Genomic DNA, 24,422 nt, shown 5'->3' on the forward strand with positions numbered 1-24,422 from the left:
GGCAGTCCTCTGACATTACAGCATGTCTAAAAACAACTGGAATATCAAATGATGAGACTGATGATGAAATAATCTACAAAACACATCAGATTAGGAATATTCCCCATCTTGATGAAAAACTTTATAGATATTAAAGGAAAATTGGATCCTGCTGTCCTGTTTTCAACATCTGGAAAAGTTTAACTTCTTCATCTGATGAAAAGATTAACATCTTGTAGATACTCTGACCAGGAAAAAGTCTGGACTGAGCTGCAAACGGCCATGATTTCCTCCTGGTAAAGAAACAGACTAAATTTTAAAAATGCTTAGAAAAGATCTGCATGTCTGAAGATCAATACTTTATAATTGAAATCAATTTAGTTTATTTCTATAGTGCCAAATCACAACACTTTACAGAAAAAGTAATTCCAGTTGATTACTAGTTATCAATCAGTGCAATATGTTCAGTTTATTATTCAAATTAGTTTAAAATGTTTTAAGGAAACTCGGCAGAGTATCGAGTCGTTGACTAGCACTGTTTACTCCTCCTGGCCAGCAGGGGGCGAGAGCAGACAAACGCTTGTTCTGACTTTACATCAATGCCTCATACTGAGCATGCATGTAGAAAAACTCCCCTTTAACAGTAAAAAACCTCTAGCAGGCGAAAGTTAGTTAATGTTGGCTAAAAAACAATACAGTCCTCCAAAATGTTATAACTGATCAGAAGTGAGAAAAGACAGACAGGAAGCTCATGTTTGGCGGTAGTAGCATTAGCACACATTGAAACCCTACGAGCTTTGGAGACGTTCCTCCTCTGCAGCTGAATGTTTGCCACAGTCAGCAAAACTTCATCACTGAACCAATCAGAAGACCCAGAAATACAAATAAACGCATCTCTCTGCATAAACGCACCAACACCAACTGTGGCAGGAGCTTCACAGACAGTAGCCCTTCCCCCAAACACACACACACACACACACACACACACACAGACAGACAGAGAGAGAGAGATTCATCATAAAGCCAAAGTACTCAGTGCAAAAGAAAACCACATCAAAGCCCACAAAGCTTTGATTTATCAGACCGGAACAAAAACGTGATCCATGTTTCATCAAGACTCTACAGGAAAACCACACACACACAGAGACAGAGACACACACACACACACACAGAGACACACACACACATAGAGACAGAGACACACACACACACACACACACACAGAGACACACACACACAGACAGACAGACAGACACACACACACACAGACAGAGTGATCATGCCAGGTTGCTGCCTGTTTGTACAGAGAGTTTTTACCTCAGTGAATCTGAGTTTTCATCTCAGCAGTTTAACCCAAATGATTCAGAACCCTCAGAGATTCTGGATGTTTCTTTCTGCTGGTCCAGTGGACTCGGTTCTATTGGGATCAAACTTCAACATCTCTTCCATCAGCTGCTGTGGTTCTCTTCCTCTCTGTTCTGAGCCAAACCAACCTGTTCCCCTCCTGGCCTGTGGGGGCGCTGCACCAACAACCACTGAAGGAAACCACACAAAAACCTCTGAAGACACTGAGAGCAACTTCCTTCTTCACCAGATGGAAACTAAATGGAGGCGTCAGATTTTAGTGTTGGAGGATTTCTCTTTAGTCTTTGGCTGAAGACCAGGAGACATTTCTGCTGCTAGCGCTAGGCTAGCATGTTAACTTTGGTTGGATTTACCCAGAATGCCCTGGGCTGTAGTGCACTTTCTGTTTTCGGGCGGTCTCCAGTCTGCTTGGCGTTCAAACCTTTTTTGGTTGGATTATGTATTCACACCTCCCTGAACAAACGGGACTTTTCTCAGCAGTCAGTCTGGAGTTGAGTTAAAACGGACCGAACAGCGCTGGTGTGACTGATGGCGTCTGAGGCTGATTTAAACAAATCAAGGAGTTGATTTCTGGTTGGAAGACCTCTCTGCCATCACCCTAATCTCTGGTTCCCTCCACAGATTCTGTAATGATCCATGAGTGGTTTTGTTGGTTTTGGATTATTTTGGGTTGTTAATGGTGGTGCTTCCTTTGTGCTGAGATTCTTCTATGTTCGGTTCTCTGTTGTGGTTTGGATCCATGTTTTAGAGTTCATCTTTAGACTTTGGTTAAGGTCCTGTTTATTCCCTCTGTGTTTATCTCCTGTACCTTCCCTCAGGTGTTCCTCCAGCTCCTCTGTTTTCCACTCTGGGTGAGTTTTTGCCTTTTTTAAAATTAAGCACTCAAATAATCTGCCTTTCAAAATGTTCAGTTCTGATATCAAACAATCATGCTATCGTTGCTTCCTGAACAATAAGACTAAAGAAAACATAGGGTTGCAGTCCTTCAGTAGGACTTCATCACTGCATCTCACTTCTTCCTCCAAAGCTGCAGATAAATTCCTCAAGTCTTTGCTCAAATCACAACTTCCTCCACTTCTGTGTAACAATCAGCCTTCGCTGTTTACGGTTCGTCTTAGCCTGTCTTTAGCCACAAGATGGCGCTGGCGTTTGACCTACATACAAAAACTGTGACAATCTTTAATTCTGTTTAATTTATGCTATTCTGTGAGAAATATTTATTATTAAAAGCCTTAAACAGCAGCTCGTCTTTTTAAATTGTGTAAGTGTTTTTTGTGTGACTAGCTGATCAGTAGTAACTGAAGATGAACTGAACCGACTTTCTAAGATGCATCACATAAATATGATGAATTAATAACTGTTGTAACACTAATCATGGTTTGTTCTGGAGTATTTGAAGCTGCAGCATGGGACCTTTTATTAAAACTATGTTGAAGCTGTCGCCATGTTGTGACCATATGTTATGAGACACTCATGACAGTAGAGCTGGAAGGGTTTCCTGTTTCTCCTGACCCCCAGGGGTCAAGCTGAGGAATGTCACGGTTACCTGAGTCCAGAGGTAGCAGAGACAGGAGGCAGCACATTACGCTAACGCTGAGCTAGCTCGACCGCAGACCGACTTCAGGAAATCACAAGAGTAGAAACTTTACCGCCATCGACTTGTGACTTCATTTGGATTTAAGCTTTTCAACGTGAAAATGGTTGAAGTTGTGTCCCTACAAAAATTATGGTTTTCAACATATTTTTTTTTTTTGCCATTTCTTGAATCAAATAATGTTAATATTTACTGAGAAAGCACTAGTAAATGTTAACTTGTGTTAATATTTACACCACGGCCTGCAGTCTTTTAAGGATAAACCAAAACCACCCAGGAAGTAAGAAGGAAGAAACTGCAGGGAACGAGAACCGCTGAACTCTGCATCAAATGTCTGGCAGAACAAACGATGGGACCGCCTCCGCAGCCGAGCCCCGCTGCTCCAAACACAACCGGCCGCTGAAAGACTCGCTCTGAAAATGTTTGTGTTCTGGGCGATTTTTCAGAGCTAAAATAAATAACTTGAGCCAAACTTGGTTAAAAGGTTAAAGAATGTGCAGACGAGGATCCTGTGTTAGTGAGAGACTGCCAGCTCAACGTCAACACACGACTTCCTGAAGAATGACTTTAATTCTGAAAAAGCTGAAAAAGCAGCAGGGTTTGGATCTTAGGGTGAAAAATGCACCACAGCTCATGTTTGTTCTGCATTCATTTTGTATTTTCTCTCCCAGTTTGTACAAACAAGTCAAAACACGTCATCAGCTGTTCAAAGTGTCTGAACGTCATCATTACACCAACCAGCTTCAGAGTTTCAATTTAAACCCAAAGCTGTCAATTTATAGGGCTGTAAAAGCAGATATTTATTGTTTTATTATAAACTCTGAGCATTGACTCAGCTGCTGGATTAAAATGGATTCTGAGACGCTGTTCTCATTTTAAACTGCAGATAAATTCAGAAACTTCCACAAACATTATTTAAAATAGTTTGCATTAAGTTCTTTACATTCCCACTCTTCAAAAACACAAAATCTTACAAAACAGTTTTAGTTTAGTTTAGTTTTTGGTTTATATTGCTAATGTTTTATTCAACTTGAAAAAACAAAACTAACTTACAAGAAACTTTTCATCAACATATAGGAGCTTTTTTTCAGTCTATAATTCCTTAATATTGATGAAAAAATAACTGGTTTCACTGGTAGATTATTTCACAGGAAAATGTCTTGTTATAAGTGAAACTATCTGCTAGTGGAACTGTTTCTTTTTTCATCAATATTAAGGATTTATTTATTTAAAACAAGCTCTAATATCTGGATGAAAAGTTTCTTGTAAGTTAGTTTTGTGTTATTTCAAGTTATTTGCTCTAGAAGCTAAACCAAAAATACTTGGTAAGATTTAGTTTTTTGCAGTGCGTTCATTCCGACCAATCTCTCCTTTTCTCTGACCCAACTCTGACCTTTGACCCCTGCTGGATTTGAGAGGTTTACTTCCAGTCTGATACCACAGAAGCTGTTAAATCCTTGTTTGGTTCGAGTGTTAGCGTTCCAGAGTAGCGGCAGCATCATGTCGGACCGATTGGTTGGTTCCTGCTTCCACTCAGAGAGGAAGAAGCCATTTCTCCAAAAGAATCATAAAATCACTGTAACAGGTTGCAGTTTACACCAACGCTGCGTTCACACAGCGACTTTTTCACAGCAGTCTGAATGATTTCATCCGACTTCCTCATTGATGGGAGACGTTCTACACCAGAAGAAGCCAGATAAAAACGTAAACAATGGCTGAAAATTCTTATTTCAAACATATTTGCACTAGAAACTAAACAAAATAAGATTTTGTGTTTTTTCAGTGTAAATATCCGGTTCCAGGATCAACCATTAGGATATGAGGCTGTAATGTTTTCAACCTTCAAACCGTCTCATACAGATTGATGCATTAGCTGCTAAACATTTGGACACATAAACCTCTCTTGTTATGTCAGATAAATAAATCCCAGTCTGCTTTGTGGTGCGGCGGCCATGTTTTCTGTGATCCACTGATCTGGAACCCGCTGAGGCCTCTAGACGTTTTGTTCCTGGAGGAAAAGCTGCTGTGTGTCTTCGTCTCCAGAGAGGAAAAAAACTCAGCTTTCATGTTCAGTTTCTGAAAAGATTTTCCATCTGCAGCTTTAATCTCTGAGGCGTTTCTTTATCTTTTCTGTTTGGCACACAAACCTGGTTGGCAGCTTCCATTAAACTCATGTCTGATACTGTAAAACAGACTGAATGTGATTCTGCCGTCGGCTCATTTCCTCTTCATAAACTGCTGATCTCAGGTTGTCTGAAATCCAGCCCGGATCAAAAACGTCAGGCGTCACTGGAATGTTAGCAGGCTGGGATGTTAGCATGTAGCCTGCTGGGATGTTAGCATGTAGCCTGCTGGAATGTTAGCAGGCCGGGATGTTAGCATGTAGCCTGCTGAGGTGATAGCAGGCTAAGATGTTAGCATGTAGCCTGCTGAGATGTTAGCAGGCTAAGATGTTAGCAGGATGGGATGTTAGCATGTAGCCTGCTGGAATGTTAGCGTGTAGCCTGCTGAGATGTTAGCATGTAGCCTGCTGAGATGTTAGCAGGCTGGGATGGATAGATGTAAGGATGGATAGATGTAAAGATGGATGGATGGATGGATGGATGGATGGGTTAGCAGAGTTAGCATTGAGCTTCACTTCATGTTTGACATGAAGAATTTTCTCATGATAAAATAGTTTAAAGCCATAAATCAACCAGCAGCAGAGCTTAAGGTGGTGGAAGTTAGCAACGTTTTCTGCTGCAGTCATGAACCTCAGTTACCCCACCCCACCTCTTTCCGCCCCCAGTCCCAGCCCCAACCCCACTCGGTTAGTGGGGGTGGAGCCGGGGCCTCCCAGCAACAGGAGCCCGGCTCCTGGAAAGCTAATAATGACCGAGATTTGTGCAGGCTTACATTCCTTCTCTCCTTTCAGAGCCGTTTGCTGAGAGCAGAGGGAGGCGGTGGGGGGACAAAATTGAGCTGGGGGGTAAGAGAGGGTGGGGTGGGTGAGTGGGGGCTTGTCCTAGTTTTTTAGAAGAAGCAGCTTCAGAGATACTAGAGGAGGGAAACCCAGTGAGGCCCCTTCCTCTGAAATGCAGCACATGCCTCCGTTTAGCACGGGTCACTGCCACTAACCCCCCATCCAAACACGTTATACAACTGCATGTGTTACCATGGCAACATGCATGTTGTCCTACAAATAACTACCTCTATATTAGAGCTGCAAATATTTTATGACACAAATCTGGTACATCAGCACAGGTGGAGACAAAGTCTTTATTTTTTTAAAACTTCTCTTATTTTTCATTTTTAGAGAATAGCAGCAGATCTTTGGCTCTTCCAGGATTTACACATTCCTTCTGACACATTGCTGTTTTTCTAGAAAATCTCTGAAATCTCAGAAACTTCATTGATAAAACTTTAGGAGTTTTGAAACTCAGAAAATGTTGCCTCTGATTTACACACTTCTTTTTCTCCAAGTGTGTTTCTGGAAAATGTCTGTGATTAACCTCAGAAAAATCCTGGAAAGAAAAAAGTTGGAATATTTGGAGTTCCTTTTCAATTTTTAAACCTTAGAAATTTTTTCAAGTTTTATTAAGTCAATTTCTGAGATTAATTTAAATATTATTATTTATTTATTTATCTATTTATTTATTTTGGTGAAAATGTAGTCCTCCATTTTTTCTGTCTACATTGGCTCTAATGTGCCGTTTTGTTGTAGGTTGTAGTTTTGTCAGAGCTGCTTTTTGATGGTTAAAAGTTAAAAATGAGGCTGAAGTCATGATGTTTCTCCAGAAGCAGCAGCGGTGGGGCGGGTCGCAGTCGCTGCCCCTCCCCGGGTCGCTGCGGCTCTCAGACAGCTGCAGCTTCATTTCCTCCTCTCTCTGTCTGGACTTTCCCCGACTCTGTCTCCGTCTCTCTATCTGCGCTCTGCGGTTCGTCGCTGCTTTCAGGACCGGCTGCAGGGAGCGAGGCCGGGATCCGCCGCTTCGGCTGGAAATTGGGGACGAGGAGGAAGAGGAGATAAATGCGTGAAGAGGAAGAGGAGGAGGACGGTCTGAAGAGCGAGCATGCCGGGCGCGTTGGAGCTGCTGCTGCTGTCCCTGCTGGTCCTGTCCACCGGAAGTGATGTCAGGAGGAAGAGAGGACTCTCCCAGAAGGTAGGACAGTAACATCTTGATGAGCGTCACATGATCAGCAGGTGAAAGGTCACCGCACCGCCGGACACTGCTGCCTCTGTTCACTTCACACTTCACCGTTTTTCTGCAAAGGTGAAAGGTCAGGCTGACCAAAAAACCAACAGAAAGGGTTTAGAGTTGCAGAGATCTGGTTCAGCTCAGAGTGAATCAGGACAAAAACTCATAAAAAAATTACATTTATTATTTCTTTTTTATTGGAAATATTGCTGTTTGTTTCTTACAAACCTTAGAAATCTGTTCATTACCTTCGCCACATATTTTCAGTTGTCTGGACTTTGACTAGGCCATTGTAACACAGCAATAGAGTTCGATCTGAACCATATTTTGGCTGATTTTCTTGCTGGAACCTGAACTTCCTCTTCAGTCTCAGCTCTTCTGCAGGTTTTCTGCAAAATTCATCTATCTTCCGTGTCCTGCGGCGCGATGCTGATGCTGCACACAGCATGATGCTGCCCGCAGCGCGATGCTGCACACAGCGCGATGCTGCACACAGCGCGATGCTGCCCGCAGCGCGATGCTGCACACAGCATGATGCTGCACACAGCATGATGCTGCCCGCAGCGCGATGCTGCACACAGCATGATGCTGCCCGCAGCGCGATGCTGCACACAGCGCGATGCTGCACACAGCGCGATGCTGCCCGCAGCGCGATGCTGCACACAGCATGATGCTGCACACAGCATGATGCTGCCCGCAGCGCGATGCTGCACACAGCATGATGCTGCCCGCAGCGCGATGCTGCACACAGCATGATGCTGCACACAGCATGATGCTGCCCGCAGCGCGATGCTGCACACAGCATGATGCTGCCCGCAGCGCGATGCTGCACACAGCATGATGCTGCCACCATGTTTCACCATGGCAATGATGCTGTTGGTTTTCTGATCAACATAAAGGAGGTTGATTTAACTAAATAATTCCTTAAAATTGATGAAAAAGTACAAGTTATACTATAAATGTAGTTGAACAGAAATGCCTGAAGACATTTCAAAGTCAGTGGTCTTAGAGAATCTTTTTCTATGTTTTCTGTTTTTCCTCCTGATTTCTGCAGGTTTTTGTTCAACAGCTTCTCTCTTTAAACTACATTTATAATCAGATCTGTATTTTACTAATTAGGTGACTTCTGAGTTATTTTATTTCTGTTTTTCTAAAAATACTTTACTAGAAATAAGAACAATGTGAGTTTCTATTTGAGTTTTGATGAGTTCAGTGTGTCAGGAAGGAAAAAGCTGCAAGTTTTTGAGTTTGCGTACGAGTTGCTGAAGAGCAGTGTGTATGTGTGTGTGTGTGTGTGTGTGTGTGTGTTAGCTCGGCTCAGTGTGGCTGGTTGATCATCTCTAATAAGTGCTCACTGTAGCGTGCTGCCTTCTCTCTCTCTGTCTTTCTTCTCCTCTTTTCAACTTTTTATTCCTCAATGTTCTCACTTTCTGCCCTCGCTGGCCTTGAAAACTGAAAATTTGGCCCTTTGCTCTCCTTTCTGCTCCCATCCTTGGTTTTCTGCTCTCAGATCTCCGTCCGCCCTGCTGCTGTCAGAACGGACCGGTCCTCATTAAATCTTTAGTGCCGCTGGCGTTTTCTTTATGTTATAATCACTAAATGAGGAAAGTGTCAGTAACTCTGACCCTGAAAAGAAAGAGACAAAAAAACTGTAGCAGAAAATTTATTAGGAAACAAAATAAAATCATTTGTTGCATTTATTTTATTGAGATTGTCAGGCAGAAAAGCAGAAATGTGAGTTTTGTGAATCAGTATTTCTGTTATGTTTTTGTCTCTAGTTTGACCCAGTCGGTGAAGAGAAGATGATTTCAGTCAGGAAAAATAAATTGAGTAGTGTGAGAGTAACAAACTAAAATCTGGAGCTCCGAGAATCCTGAGACTAAAAGTTTCTCCCAGTGACGACATTTCTGGAAAAATCTTTGATTTTTCTCCAAAAGTTCAGGTTGTTCACAAAGCATCTCAGAGCTGCTAATGAGACAAAATGTTGAGCGGATGACCTTCAGTGACCCTCAGAGAGTCTGAAGCAGGAAGATGGCGGACAGACCGACAGGAAGGAGAAACAGTCTCCATGAAATGAAGCCCTGCCAGCAGCATGCTCTGCTCCGACTGCCTGCTTCTCCTTTATTTCATGTTGGTTGTTTTTCCAGATCAGAGACGTTTATGCAGGCGGCCAATCACAGCTGAGCGTCTGCATTAATATCGAACAGATGACAGGAACACGACCAGCAATCTGTCCTGGTTTTTTGTAAAAAATCTGACCAAAGTGGATACAGTAATACAGTATGGAACTAAATTTCCTCTCCCCACAAATGAACCTGCGGCGCCATGATGGCAGACATAATCCATCACGATGTCTGCAACAGGACACACAACACAATCCTGTTGTGTAGCAGGATTGTGCTACAGCGCCCCCTGTGGGCTTGGCATGATTAAAACGGCCTGTGGGTTGATCTGGATGAAACCAGTCTGGAGTGTGTGACATTTTTTAAACTCTGTGGGCAGGTGAAGAAAATGACCAAGATGGTAATGAGAGGCAAAAATCACAAAAAAAACTGCAAACTAAGAGAAAATCCAAATGTACGAAAAACAAAACACAAAATAAGACACTAAACACAAAAGAATGAGCTAATAAAAAATAAAAAACGTAATGCTACAAATAACTGAATATGTTGAGGCTGTTTCTAACTTTAATAAATGTAAAAAATCTTAAAAAGGAAGACAGAAGAAAACCACTAACACACATTTCAGGATTATTTAAAGAGACATTAGTCTCAAGAACGCAGAAACGCAAAGTATTATTATAGTATTAAATTATTATAATTTAACGTCAGACCAACCTGCAGCCTGATGTTAAACCTCCTGCCGGCGTAGCGCCACCTGGCTGAGGGATCCGCTGCCAGCATCGTGGTTTTTCCCTTCATGCGAAGTGAAGCTGAGCATTCTGACGCCACCTGGTATGAAGACAGAGGGCCGGCAGACTGAAAGTTGTGTCTCCTGTCTTTGACTGACCAGCTGTGAATCTTTAGCTTTGGGCTAAAAACACGGAGCAGAGAGAACTGCTGGCTCCAACAAAGCATCCTGATTCTAATAAATAAATCCTGAATGAGACCTTCCAGGCATCCAGACTCACTCTGATCTGACTGATAAAACCTGCAGATGCTTCAAAGCATGTTTAAAAGTTCCTGATATTTCTAAATATTTTCTCAATCAGGCGTCACAGATTTTTATATTCCAGGAAACCATCTGGCCTGCAGCTTGACAGAGAACTGAGTTATGATGGATCCAGAAGTTGGAGACGTTCCACATGAACTCTCTAAACTTTCTGATTTTTGTCCATGAAATGGTGCATGATTGGTTACAGTACAGTAATAAACTGGGAACATTTAAAAGACTGCAGTTTGTCTGTTTGGAAGTAAAAACGCACAAGAGATGACTGTAGACTGTTGAACTGTTTTCTGCTTTTAGCAAATTAATCAGGCTGATAATTTGGATTTTGTCCTTCTGGAAATTTGAGACAAAAGAAAACAAGATTCAGTTCTGTAGTTTTGGCAGCATTGGGTGAAGCCAACTAAAACGTAACTAAACAACAACTAAACCGAAAGCACTAATAAACTTTAGTTCTTTTAACGATGAAGAAGAAGACCTTAGCAGGAGCTAACGGTTCCGTCTCACTAATTCTCTAAAATAATAAAACAACAAAAGCTAAATAATAAAAACCTCTAAAAGTTCTGGATCACTAAGATCACATTTCTCCATTTGAAACAAAACAGCCTTATTTGTTCTTTTTTTCATGTCTGTCCAGAATATTCTTGTATAACAACAAACCCTGGACTGTCTGCCTGTTCACATTTTTAACAACTGTTTTATTTAAACTGGGTTTTTATCTATCAGTATTTTGACCCGTTTATCATGACTCCTTTCTGTTTGGTTTTACTGCTCATCTGCAGCTCTCCGCTTGTCTCTGTCTGGAAATCTGGTTTTCTCTGTAACTGGATGCAAACGCAGGAGCAGGAATTTAAAGCTGCATTTTTCCTTCTTTAGTGCAGGAGCTAAATGGCTTCAGGTGGAATATCTTCATCTTCTGGTTTAATTTGATTGACTCCGTACTAAGACTTTTTCATCCTTTGCTTTTTCAGTTTAATTTATCGTAGGTTGTATTGTGAGATGAATGAATGAATGAACGAATGAATGAATGAATGCAGAAGGATTCCTGTTTCCTGCTCTTCCACAAAGGAAGCAGAGACTCTTAACTGTCTGAGATCTCGGGTTGGAATCACAAACGATCTGGAGCCAGTCGGGCTCGGAGGAAAGAGAAAATGACCTGCAGAGATCAAATGTTAAAGCAAACATCTTGCTGCTGCTTTTAACAGAGGATAAAAGAAGCTGCAGATGATGAGGGACATGATAACTGAACGGTCCTGCTGGCGGGGGACGATGAGAGGGCAAGCCGGCAGAACGGAGGGAAAGTAAACACTGAAACATCAGAGAGACGGGAGCCGGATTGTGTGATAAAGCTCCGGATTAAAGCATGGTGGCCCATCTGGCATCCGGCGGCAGAAACCACAGGAAGAGACGGGACAGGAATCTTCACACAAACGTTTAGGTTGGAGGACGGAGAGCAAACATGTTTAAAGAACTAGTAGCTGCATGATGATGTTTCCAGAAACCAGATGTTAGATCTGCTGCATGTTGGCAAATAAACACAAACTCCCATAAACAGGAAGGAAAGTTGAGCTTCAGGAAGAAACGGAGAACTGATCGGATGTGAGACAAGCAGAGAGGTCAGAGGTCGTTAAGTTATTAAGCAGTTAAAGCAGATTTTACAGAACTCACTCATTCATCAAACCGCGGTGGTTTCCCAGGGCTGGAAACTGTCAGTGGGAGGCTAATTATTGGATACTAACAGATGGTTAGAAGTTATTTTAATGTTTTAATTGTTAGTCAAGGATGTAGCTAGCCAAATGTAGCTTATTGATGCTACAGCAAGCAAATGAAATATTAAATAAAACTGATTAAATGTCTAATAGTTAAAAACTGATTATTTGGTCTTTAGCGTAGAAGAAGAAGCAGAACGCCTTCCTGCGATCCGGATCTTACTGCGACTCCTTCTGGGTTCTTGAAGCGCCGTTTCTTCACTTCCTGTCTGATGAAATATTTATTTCCACCAGAGATGTTCCTGTTAGCTTCTCCTGAAATCTGAGGTCACTCAGTGTCAGCCGCTGATGGAGACCCGGTTCAGGAAATTTTTCATGTTTAAAAGTGTCACAGTGTGATACAAGAATAATTCAATAAATATGGAATTAATTCTAAGGTTAGCTGGTGGGCGGGGCTAACGTTGATCCTAGCTAACACTGGCTAACGTTCTTTGGTAAATTTATTAGAGGTATTTCAGACCAAAATAAAGATTTAGAGACTGGAGAAAAAGCAACCGCAGGTCATAAGTTATTTATTTATTGTTATCTGGCATGTTTTTCCCTCCATATTTAGAAAGTTGTTAAATTAATAAAACCAAATAATTTGATCACAATAATATATCTAATAAAATCCAGATATTTAATAAAGATACTTACAATTCTGTATTTATTCCCAGCTAGAAAAAAGTCATATTTTAAATATATTTCATAAGTATTTATTGTATTTATTGTTATGTGTATTTAAAGACAAAACTACATTTTAAAAACGTCTAAATAAACAGGACTCTGTCGACCCCGCAGCAGAAGGTCATGACCCCCATGTTGAAGACCTCTGAGGAGTTTTCCTTCAGAACCAAACGCTTCTGGTTCAGAAACTTCTCCCCCAAACCATCTCAGCTGTTGTCCGACTTCGTTCAGCATTTCGCACCTCATGACGAAACTTACTGATCTCAGTAAGTTTCGTTTCTTACAGCTTGCAGTGGGATGAGGCTCCAGGATAAACTAGCTGTGACTCGGCCACACATGGCTGTGCAGAGGAACCGGAACCTCCTAAGAGGCGCCGACCCGCTGAGCTCTCAGCTGCCAGGCTGAACCGGAGCTGGACCCACGTTAGAGTCCGTGATGCCGCCGGCAGCCCAAACCTTTTCATTTCTCTTTGCGGTTTCTCTGGGTTGGCAGTTAGTTATCCTGCCAAATAAACGACACACTTTAACGATGGTCTGCAGCCCACAGACTAATTACATAATTACATAGAAAACAAGGATTTCTCTGAGAGAGTTTTTAGGGACTTTTAGTGTCAAAACAAAGGAGGAAAATGATTTTTAATGATTGTTCACATATTTTTAAACAATTTTATCACCTTACATCCAAAACCTTCAGTTTATGTTTTTGTGATTTTATGTCTGAAAAGTGTGGTGTGCATTTCTATTCAGCCCTTTTTTATTGTTTCTCTATCAGCTAAAGTTTCCACCTGTTTCAGTTCAGTTTGGGTGAATGGACAACATCTGTAAACATCAGTTTTTAAGCTCTGCTACAGATTCTCAAAAAGATCTAGGTCTGGACAGATTGATTATGTGTAATTTATTAATTTCCTCTCCATAATAAGTGGAGGCTGACCTGAAACATTTCTTCTGTTTTGAAGCAGCCACAGTTTCTGAGGTGAATGTTCAGCAGTAAGAGGCTTGACTCCCTCTACGCCTCATGCTTGGTGCTGCAGTACAACTCATCGTCTATTGTCCTGGATGTAACACACATTAATTTTATTACAGCAAATCCTGACTTCACTTTTCATGTATTTTTTTATAAAGTGTCTTTAAATTCATAGAAAAAACTGCAGCATGGTCAAATTTCCATTTTTTCCCCGTTCCATGTTTTCTCCTCTTGCTAAAACAAAAAGTGTAAAAGTTGAAAGTGTTCCTGGTTCGTCACTGGTCTGGTTTAAACTTTATTTCACATTTACAGCCACAAATCTCCAAATGTGCCAAAGTGAGTCTTTCCTTTGGTCCAGGCGTGGAGACAACAGTTTACTTTATTTCTCCGCTGCCTTTTGCTGCCCTCTTGTGGTCTAAAGATAAAATGACCAGAAGTCTGTTAAACACAGAGAACTGAGGAGCTTTTTAGATTTAAATAGCCAATAAAGGAGTTTTGTTTTTGTATTTGACATCTATACTCAAAGGTTTTATGTTTTATCTTTATTTTGAAACTTAAAAATAGAAATAAATTGTTGGTTTTAGAAATTTTTTTTTTTTTTGTTGAATTTGTTGCAGTAGATGGTCTGAGGGTCTGAATGGTTGTTTGGGTTGTAGATCAGGGGCAGTCCTAGCCTGTTTGATGCCCTGGGTGAACAACCACACCGCCCCCCAACTGCTCCCTGCCCCACCACCAGGGGGTGCTGACATGCTTCATGCGCCATACCACATCCTTTAAATCAGACAAACTCAAAATTTATTTTAATATTTACTTTGAAAAATGTGAAAGAAACTAGAATAAAAGTATGAACACCACAGACACAAACATATATTATGAAGCTAAAAGTTTTTTTTTTATGTTTAATTAACTTTTTCAAGGTTTCCTTCAGGTTGTTTTTCCCTGATCACAAACAAACCTGGATTGCTGCCTTGATTTTTTTGTGCATGTTTGAGAAATCCTTTAATCTCCATGGCAACCATTCAGCTGTGTAAAAACACCTGGATGGACCTAGCCCCGCCTTCGATATGCAGCTCCTCCCCCATTCAGCTCCTTCAGACTAGCCAGCAGCAATTAGCAAACAGCTGCTGAGCTCGTTATAGGAGCTGCTGCTCAGAGCAACACTGGTAAAAACGTTAAAGGGTTAAAGAGGAGCCATGTTGGGATGACTTCCTGGAGGCGGAGCTTCAGAAAGCGCAGGCGTTTCTTAAAGAGACAGGGGCCCAATTTCAAGGTCGTAAATTCTGAATTCAAATTTCTTTTATTATATTTGATATATATAGCATTTTTTTTAGCTGAAGGTAAAATAGTTACTTAATTATGCTATAAAATGGTGCATAAAACAGCCTCTTTAAAAGTATGCAATGCAAATACAAAAGACTATAAAATACAAAAATAAATACAATTACAATAATTTATTTCTAAATTTAACCAATAGTCAAATATTTATGAAAAGTGTACTACCGTTGTGGTGTTGATGTTTTTCAGTGGGCTGTACTGGTGCTGAGTTATCAAATAAATTTGTATTTCAGTATATTTATATTTAAAAAAATAATGGTTTGAGTCAGACAGACTGGCAACCTGTCCAGGGTGACCCCGTGACCCCGCCTCTCGCCCGGAACGTAGCTGGAGAGGAACCAGCAACCCTCCTGACCCCATTAGGGACGAAGGGTGAACAGAAAATGGATGGATGGATGGTTTGAGTCAGTTCAGCAGTTTTTCTGTATCAGATTGGTAGCGATTACTAAACCTCAGATATCGGTATCAGAAGAGAAAATCGGTGCATCCCCAGGTCCAAGAGCTGGTGCCGCCCATCAGAAACCGCTACTTCCTCTGACCTAGGGAGGTCAAATCCTGGGGTCAGGGGTCATCATCAAAGACACAAACAGTCCAGCGTCTGTCTGTCTTTCAGGACTACGAGTACCCGAGCCACCCGCAGTCCGCGCAGCACCAGAAGAACGACCGGTGCCCACCGCCGCCCCAGATGCTGCCGGACCGGGCCTGCGATGTTCCCGGCTGCCGCTCCGACTCCGAATGCGAGCGCCACAAACGCTGCTGCTACAACGGCTGCATCTACGCCTGCCTGGAGTCCGTCCAGCCCCCACCGGGTCAGCATCCAACAGCTTTCAGCCGGTTCTGATTCACAGTGGCGGGTGATAATCAGCTGTTTGTTTTGAGCAGTTCTGGACTGGCTGGTTCAGCCCAAACCTCGATGGCTGGGAGGAAACGGCTGGCTGCTGGACGGACCGGAGGAGGTTCTGCAAGGTGGGTCCAATAGGAACACCGCTAACCGCAGCGAAAGCTGCAGAACTGGGCGATAAAATCAGTGCAGCTTCAGTCACATTTCTGAGATTTTTTTTGGTTGAAATTTTCTCCTTTTTTCAACCTACCCTGAAACGCCGTCATATATTTCAGCTAATAATTTAACTAACAATGTCTTTGCATTGAGTGAATATATCTGTGGGTCTCATTCACCCAGATCTGACTCATTTTTAAATCACTGTGTGTATTCTCAAATAAAAGCTTGTTGGTTGCGTCTGTCCGCCAGCGGAAGCGTGCAGCACCACGGAAGACGGAGACGAGCCTCTTCACTGCCCCACAGGCTACGAGTGCCACATCATCAACCCCGGGAACCCCGCCGCTGGCGTCCCAAACCGGGGCCAGTGCATCAAGCAGCGCGCAAACTCCGGTACGACTTTACTGCCCCCTGCTGGCTGGACGGTCGAACTGCAGTCCACACTAACAGATAACGATATATCCACAAAATAGCAACATTTTCAACTCAAAAACCAGAGTTTCAGCAAGACCTGATCACTCATGGAGCTTATTTAGAAATGTGGACTGTGGATGCTGACATTAGCATTAAATGCTACATATTTAGCATTGAGATGCTATTTTAGGCTTGAAACTTCACTGACAGGCTAACTGATTTTAGCACAACTTGAACTCAAGAACAGTCTTTTCCAGCGTCCAGTCAGATCATTTAGGAGCAGAAATCCAACCGCGGTGGGCCGAAAGAAGCAGGTTCGTGTCTATCACTGTTGTTTGCTTGTGCGTCATCAGATTTACGGGTGTACCAGAAACGAGCGAATATAAAGGTTCCGGCCAGAATGTTCCAAAAAATTTTTTATAAAATAAAATAAAATAAAATGTGTTAAAGTTTTTAATGTGTTAAAATCTATGTAATTAATTAATCAAAATGAATGTGTTAAATCCTGGCTCTATTTACCTCCTGTTTCTTATTCATTGATAATCAACAGCATAATTTAAAAGAAGCATTTCAAAGTAAAAGCATACAAATAAAACCAGATAAAAAGCATATTATGCTTGGTGTTGTGGAGCAGAATGTTGTTGTTTCTTCTTTTAAATGCAGCCAAACTGGAACAACCTGGAAAGCAAACAACAAGATGAGCTGATGATTAGTTTCCGAAACTGCTGGGAGAAATTTTAAATTCATGTTTTGAAGGAGAGAACACCAATATTTCTAATTCTACTCCAGTACAGGTCATGAATAGAAGACATTTAATATGAAGTTTTGTTTTTGCTGTTTTCCTGCAGATGGACGAGGTTTGAGGCACAAATACTTTAAGGACTACAAGGACTACTTGGGTGAGACGACTAAGAGAATTAGAATGAATTCAAGCCGAGAAATGAAGCCAACCTGCAGCTGACTGTTGTTTTCCTGACAGGATCCAGTTCCAACAACGCAGTGGGCTACGAGAAGCATAATCACAAACATCTCGGATGAAGACATGTTGGATTTTATTTTCTTACAGTCAGCATGAAAAAGCTTAGGACCAGAAAATAAAATGACAGTTGTTAGCTTGTTTATTGTCGTCGTGTTGCAGAGCTTCAAAATGCAAAAAGACAAAACAGAGAGAACAAAACACTAAGACCTGTTCATCAGCTGATCAGAGGTTTAGTTTTAAAAATCTCCACCTAAATCAGTTGTAATATCTTCGACTGAAGCGATTAATCAGATTTATTGCAATAAATTTATTATTGAAATAAACATTAACTGATAAACTGGAGTAAATAGACTCTTTCTGAGAGAACAACACAGTCAGAGCAGAACTGTACAAAAATATGAACATTTTGCATTAAAGATAAAAAACTTGCTTTGTCTATAAATCTGTTTCACCCAGAATTCGTCGAGTGGCAGTTTCAGCTTCACCAGATTTGATACAAATATTAGAAGGATTTTTAGTGATGCATCCTTTGCTACATATGATCAAACATTTACTGACGGAATGCAGTTATTAAGTTTTAGCTAATAAAATATTGATTTTCTTATTTAAAAAAGGAATTTAATTATTTGCTTACTTGCAGCTCTTAAAGTATTTCTAATATTGTTTAAAATAAGTTTAAGAGGTGAAATGAAAATTCTGCTGCTTGTGACTCGATTAATCAAATGAAACAATTCCATAAAAAACCTGAGCAGCAGATGAACATCCTGCTTAGATTCTGCTTTTTGCAGCTCTTGTTTCAGCTCTGAGATTAAAATCTGTTTATTCCAGTCGTCACCTCCTCCTGTTGTTAAAACAGGATGTTTGTTGTCAGATCGACTTTAATACGACCTCAGATGTTGACCCGCTCCAGTTTGATCTCCTCCAACCTGAACCGAGACAGATCTGAGGTTTTTCACTCCTCCTGCCTCCTCATCAAGCCGTCGCCCGGCGTCCTGCTATCCAACCAAAGAAATGCTGAAAGTGTTCAGGAAAACAAAGACGAGGCCCGATGTCAACCAAAGCTGTTCATAAAAAACTTTTTTGGTGTTTTCTCATTTTTTCCCCACAAACCATCCAAACAAACTGGTCATGAGAGAAAACCAGGACCATGTGGCGCTCGTCCTCCTTCTGCTCAGAGTTCGTAAATCTGCAAATCGTTAAACTGCAGAGAGCGAATAAATCCCTCTGACATTTCTGCTTCAAACCCCAAAATGATCTCAGAGTCAAAATAATTAGCAGAATAAATCCCAGATGAGTCGGAACAGAGCAGCTGGGGGTTTTTATCAGTTATTAAAGGTTTTTGGGTATAGTAAATAATAAAATATGAATTATAAACATGCATGAATAAAGTTTGGCGTATATCCATAGTTTTGTTTTAAAAGAAAGTATTAGTTGCTAGATCAAAACAAGCTGCAGTAATATTTTAACAAACATCTGATCAGTTGTTTACGTTCTAACAAGGACATAAACGTGGATATTATTTAGTAAGGTAATAAAACTTCTGACAGTGTTGCTCAGAAATGATGACAGAGAGGAAGAAATTTTCAGTAATAAATCTGAACATTTATTTACTTTTATTTTCGAACTGAAGCAGCTTTATGCTCTGTTCATATGGTGCTCTGGTTTTTACTGCCAAACAGAAGAATAAGCTGAGAACTAATTGAATGTTTCTCTCTGACTGGTGCTGTGTTTTACTTTAATAAACCTTACGACTCAAACTCGTCCCTTTTGTCATCCTCAAGATAAAATGAAATCTGTTTTTTCACCTGTTGATTACTTAATTTCTCCTAACAGGGGATCTAAATGTAAATCATATCATCAATCAGTTGTGATAGCAGGAAGTTCACAGCAGGAATGTTATTTAAAATGAGTAAAACCTGCAAATACCAGCATGTTTGTAAACTTTTTCAGATTGTTGGGAGCGATGATAAGAGTGCTGGGAGGAAGGATCTGTGGAAAAACTACAAGTTGTTTTTTGTATGTTATAGTTACAGGGAAAAGAAAATCTGAGCAAAATTAAAGAAATGAAAACTTCCTGGATTTGCTGTGAGCAGAGATGGTTATAGAGCTGTAGAGGTATCACTCCTTTTCTTTCTCGCATGACTTCAGATGTTTTTTCGCCACATTAGCGTTTGTATTTATAATAATTTGAAAACTGAATGAATAATAGGAGGATTGTGAAAGCCAGGACCTGCTCTCCTGCTGCGGCAGCATGCGGGAAGCATAGACCCCGGTGGGGGGTGGGACTCTCTGTCACACCTGCGTGCACCTGAGCACCTGGCTGAAAGCTGCGTCAGAGTGAAGGTGAATCAGTATGAGAGCGGGCTGCTCTCTGCGCCGCTGGGTTTGGGTCCAGCTGCCCGCCGTGTGCCGGTTCTGGTGTCCGGGTTCACCATAGCTGCGGGTTATCACCATGAACACACCGCGCAAGACAACAGAGAAAAGGTCAGGCAGTTTTTACCTCTTATTTAAGATTTGTCTTTAATTAGGGGGGGCGCAGGGGGCAAACTGTAAAACTTTATGCTGATATGAAAATAATTGAAAACGGAAATAATTGTGTTCATGTTAGAGGCTGGCAAAACTAGAAACTTCTAGCAATATTTTGTGGTTCTTGAGATTTCTCAAAAAAGTGTGATTTATATCACTAAACTGCTGCATTTAATATTTTTGAATTTACTCAAATTTATTTATACTTTTCTGGAATAAACAATGCAGAAATTGTAACAAATTCTGATCAGACTGTCAGTTTTGTTTCCTTTGTTACCAAATAACTCAAATATATCATGATTATAAATCAAAATTCTTATGATGCGATTTTCTTTTTCATGATAAATGATACGCTAAATGCTCCCTCCTGGTTTATATTAATAATAGTCCAGAAGGTGTCACTGTACTAAAATCCAACTGAAGATCAGTTATGACTCAAAAACTCTAGATGTTATTTCTTTATTGCAGTTTATTTATTCCATAATGCATTTTACAGAACCAACCACAGAGAGCAGTTTTTGTCTGCAGTTTCTAAAATATTAATATTGTTTCTTAATTCATGTCAATAAAAGCAGGGGCAGTTTTAATGCAACAGGTTTTGAATCAGATATTTTGTGTTTGCTTCACTGAATCTTATTCACCATATTTTTTTCAAACTCACCGTATGCTAGTTTTTCTTTATAGATTTTCATCAAAGATAAGTTATTAAAAAATCTATTTAATTAATTTATTAAAAAATTGACCCTGTGGTGATTTTGTTGTTCTGGGTTCTGGACCTCATGGACGAGCCACTGACTTGATGATTGGTGTGCCAAAACATCGATTCGCATAAGAATCCTGATAATTGTTTGCTGCAATTTAGAATCAACATAAAATGTCCCAAAATTGATATAAAAAAGTAAAGAAATCCACTTCTTGAATTTTATTGGCAGTTGGCAAGAAATGTTTAGGTTGCACCTTCTAATATAGAGTGTGACTCAAAATGTCTTCATTCATACGAGTACTATCATATTATGTCAATCAACATTGCCCCCCCCCCAACCTCTCCCCAATAATAATAATAATAATAATAATAATAATAATAATAATAATAATAATAATAATAATAATAATAATAATAATAATAATAATAATAATAATAATAATAATAAAAACCTAAAATGTGAATACTTTTGCTATTTGAATATTGGAGAAATCCGCTGACGTCGTCACGCAGCCGGGACAGGAACCTGCGCATGCGCGGAATGCACCACAATAAAGCGGAAACGATAAAAAGTGACAGATTCCACATTGAGGCCAAACATTTTTTTTTATTGTCACTTTTATTTATTTATTTACCAATTTCCCAGGAAGACCGAGTTCGGCATCTGCTTCACCGTTTTCAAGGTTTGTAAAATGAAGACTGAGAACACCGCTAACATGCTAGTAGCTTAGCTGCGCTACAGCGGAGCTAAGCTAACGCCGTTGTATCGGTACGAGCTCTGGTGGGCGGGTTGTGATTGGTCAGAAGTTGGTGGCAGAAATGAGCTCAGATAGAAATGTTGATATTAGCGGACAAGTTGTTTGTTTTTAGTAATCTCATCTAAGCTTGAATTGATAATTACAAATGTATTTATTCATTCATACATCCATCCATTATCTTGCACGGTTGTCCTGTCGTGAAGAGTGCTGTCAGACCGGTTCAATTAAAGTGATCCATTAATTCTGCAGGGTAGGTAGTAATTAGGATTGGCTGTAACTAGCGACACAATGCTGTTAACCACATCTAGTTAATGATTTAACAGGAGGGTTGATCACGTTTTCACAGAGGGGACTTCTGCCTCTTAATAAATAAAATCAACATTTGAAGAGTAGATTTTCTTTTTTACTCACATTATCTTTGATATTGAATTTACTTTGGTTATCTGAAACAGTTGCTTAACTAACTGGTTTGCTTTTTCCTCAGGAATGCCTCCAGACACAAACCGGAAAAGCATTTAAAGGAGAGAAAACTGGCATTTCCGCTTCTTATCAAGGTACTGAGATTATGTATTATTAATTTCTTTATTTACTTCTTCAACTGAGTTTTTATTCTTGCCTGTCAAACAGCTTATTGATTATTATAAAATATAGAGGTTGCCATGTTTTTCTGATATTCGTCCCCAAAGCGACTAACTCTATTTCCATGAGCAGTTTGTAAAATATAAAACATTATTTGGATGATTGTGATTTATTAGGGAGATGTGCTATTCCTGCACCAGTAGAGTGGTGTCGGGTTCCTGTTTCTTTCTGAGAGCATAACTTTTTGGCCCTGGGGCCCTGAGGCCCATGCTGGGGGGGTCCTCTCCTCTGACACCCAGGCTAACCCGTCGATGAGTCTTCCTGGAAAGTACAGCAGCTTTCAGCTTGCCACTAAATGGAGAAACGCTTTGCAGCAGCTCTAGTAGACAGACCAGAGGTGGCACTCCTGGTCCTGGAGGGCCAGAGGTCCGGTCTCCTGCAACTTTTAGATGTATCTCTACTTCAACACACCTGAGTCAAATAATGAGGTCATTAGCAGGACTCCGGAGAACCCGACTGGTTCTCTGGAGAACCCGACTGCACTGAGGAGGAGATTCAGCTGTTGGATTAAAGTGTGTTGGACCAGGGAGACTCTAAGAGTTGCAGGACACCGGCTCTCCAGGACCAGGAGGGCCCACTGACTCTCCCTCTGAGTCAGTGAGGGGAAGGCTGCTGACTGGACAGGTGTGCAGAAGACAGACATGGACGTCCTTCACAAGGAGCAGAAGACACAAAGAAGCTGGTTGCTTCACATTTCTACAGGATAAAAGATTAATTCAGGCATAATTAGTGCTACCTAGGTCATATTTTGTTTTTCTGCAGTGTTAACAACTCATAAGGAAAAATTGTTGCAAAGCAATAAAACCAAGCTCTGGTCTTGGTGCTGCTCTGCTAAACTTATAATCTATCTGCCATTTCTATCCTTTGATCGCTGGCTGGAGGAAAACCTCTTCAAACACACGTTCTCTTTCATGAACCTGAGACCTGCAGCCTCCCTGAGGCTGGAACAGAAGACCTTCCCCACTTTCTAAGTTGGGATATCAATGCATCTGCGTCATCACAGCATGAAATGCAAGCTGCTGCCTTGAACTGACGCATCACACTCCTGAAACAGCAGAGGGGATTTTTCTTTGTGTTTGTTGTTATGTAATATGACTCACTGCTGAAGCCCACGATCAGCTTTTTAACACCACAATAGGCATAATTCCCTGTTTCAGGACCTGTAGGTATTTTCATGCTTTCAACTAATCTTTAAATGAATTTAGTTTTTTTCCTCATTAATGTAAATTATAATTTGCCTTAATGCTTCTTATGATGTAGAGCGGCGGTTTTCAAAGTGTGAGGCGCGCCTCCCCTGGGGGGCGCCAGAGCACTTTAGGGGAGGCGCGGTGCGAGGGAAAAAGTAAACCGGAAAAGCTATCTGATGTTAGAGAAACGTCTTTTACGCACACGATCAACTCTGTGGATTTAGGAAAAAGTTGGTACTGTGGGGTGCGTGTGTGGAGCGGGGATCAGTGGAAATGTTTCCCCCTTTAGAGGATGTTTTGGCCAGTGATGGCAGTAACGCGCATTGACGCCGGACCACTTTTCCTTAACGAGTAATCTAAGCGTTGCTATTTCAAATCCAGTAGTCAGACTACAGTTACTTATCAAAATCATTTTTTGCGTTACTGTGCGTTACTATCTTCTTTTGTTATTTAATCAGATTTCCTCTACGCGTCTTGTCGGTGACCGGACGCTCTATGCAACAGAAATGTAAACAATGGAGGGAGATGCGCATTTTGTTGGTGGAAAAACTGGAACTATTTTGAGTTTCTGTCGCCAAGTCCGATTATTATAAGCGGCTTTGGGCTTCATTTTTTAAAAGTCGCTTGCAAATTTAATGAGTGGCGGGTTGCGCCTTTTTGGGCTCGTTTTTGAACGTGAAGTTACTCATTTGGGCTTGGAAATAAGCAGAGACTCATAATAAATCCCAGAATTTGTCCGTCATTAAGGTAGTTTTAGTCAGTCTCTCCCTGTTCATCATTTCCCGGATGATCCGTCCCGCTGTGTCTTTGTTAATGTCAAGTTAATATTTTACCTCTGAATGACGTCGAGCTTCGCTCAGAAAACTGCAAACATCGAGACTAATATGAACAGCGCAATAAACGTGAAAACAGCCACGAATGAACGTGTCCGTAGTTGGCAATAGTTATAATGGCAAGTTAGCACCGTTATAATTATTAATATTACGGTAAGTGTCGCAGCCATCTGAGCTGTGGAGCTGCAGGAGGAGATCTGTGCGCTGCGACATCAAACTCAGGGGTGTAACGCAGAATCTGGGGGGAGGGGGGCTTTAAAATCCTTCTTAGAGTTTTCCAGACAACAGTGGACCACACAAACTACTCATGTTTTCACCTTATCAGTGGAGACACATTGTTGATGTTACCATTAAAAAATAACTTACAATTAA

General features: G+C 40.9%; 2 protein-coding genes across 4 annotated transcripts in view; both read left to right on the forward strand.

The window, feature by feature from the left end:
- The first annotated feature begins 5,972 nt into the window (after positions 1-5,972).
- On the forward strand, positions 5,973-19,161 carry wfdc1 (WAP four-disulfide core domain 1). Its single transcript, XM_044123892.1, has 6 exons — positions 5,973-7,080; positions 15,628-15,823; positions 15,897-15,980; positions 16,264-16,404; positions 17,274-17,324; positions 17,405-19,161. The coding sequence occupies exons 1-6, from the start codon at positions 6,991-6,993 to the stop codon at positions 17,461-17,463; spliced, it is 621 nt and encodes a 206-aa protein (XP_043979827.1). The 5' UTR covers positions 5,973-6,990; the 3' UTR covers positions 17,464-19,161.
- A 564-nt stretch (positions 19,162-19,725) lies between these two features.
- Positions 19,726-24,422, forward strand: part of dyrk4 (dual-specificity tyrosine-(Y)-phosphorylation regulated kinase 4) — a 33,191-nt gene continuing 28,494 nt past the window's right edge. For 2 of the 3 annotated variants that reach the window (XM_044123885.1, XM_044123886.1), the window contains exons 1-2: positions 19,726-19,888; positions 21,876-21,945. In XM_044123885.1, coding sequence (XP_043979820.1) covers positions 19,857-19,888; positions 21,876-21,945 — 102 coding nt within the window. In that variant the 5' untranslated portion in view covers positions 19,726-19,856. Of the gene's footprint in view, positions 19,889-21,196; positions 21,317-21,875; positions 21,946-24,422 lie in introns of those variants that run through there. The other variant, XM_044123891.1, reaches the window with a different exon arrangement.

This window comes from Gambusia affinis, linkage group LG08, assembly GCF_019740435.1.
Source record: "Gambusia affinis linkage group LG08, SWU_Gaff_1.0, whole genome shotgun sequence".
Lineage (NCBI taxonomy): Eukaryota > Metazoa > Chordata > Actinopteri > Cyprinodontiformes > Poeciliidae > Gambusia > Gambusia affinis.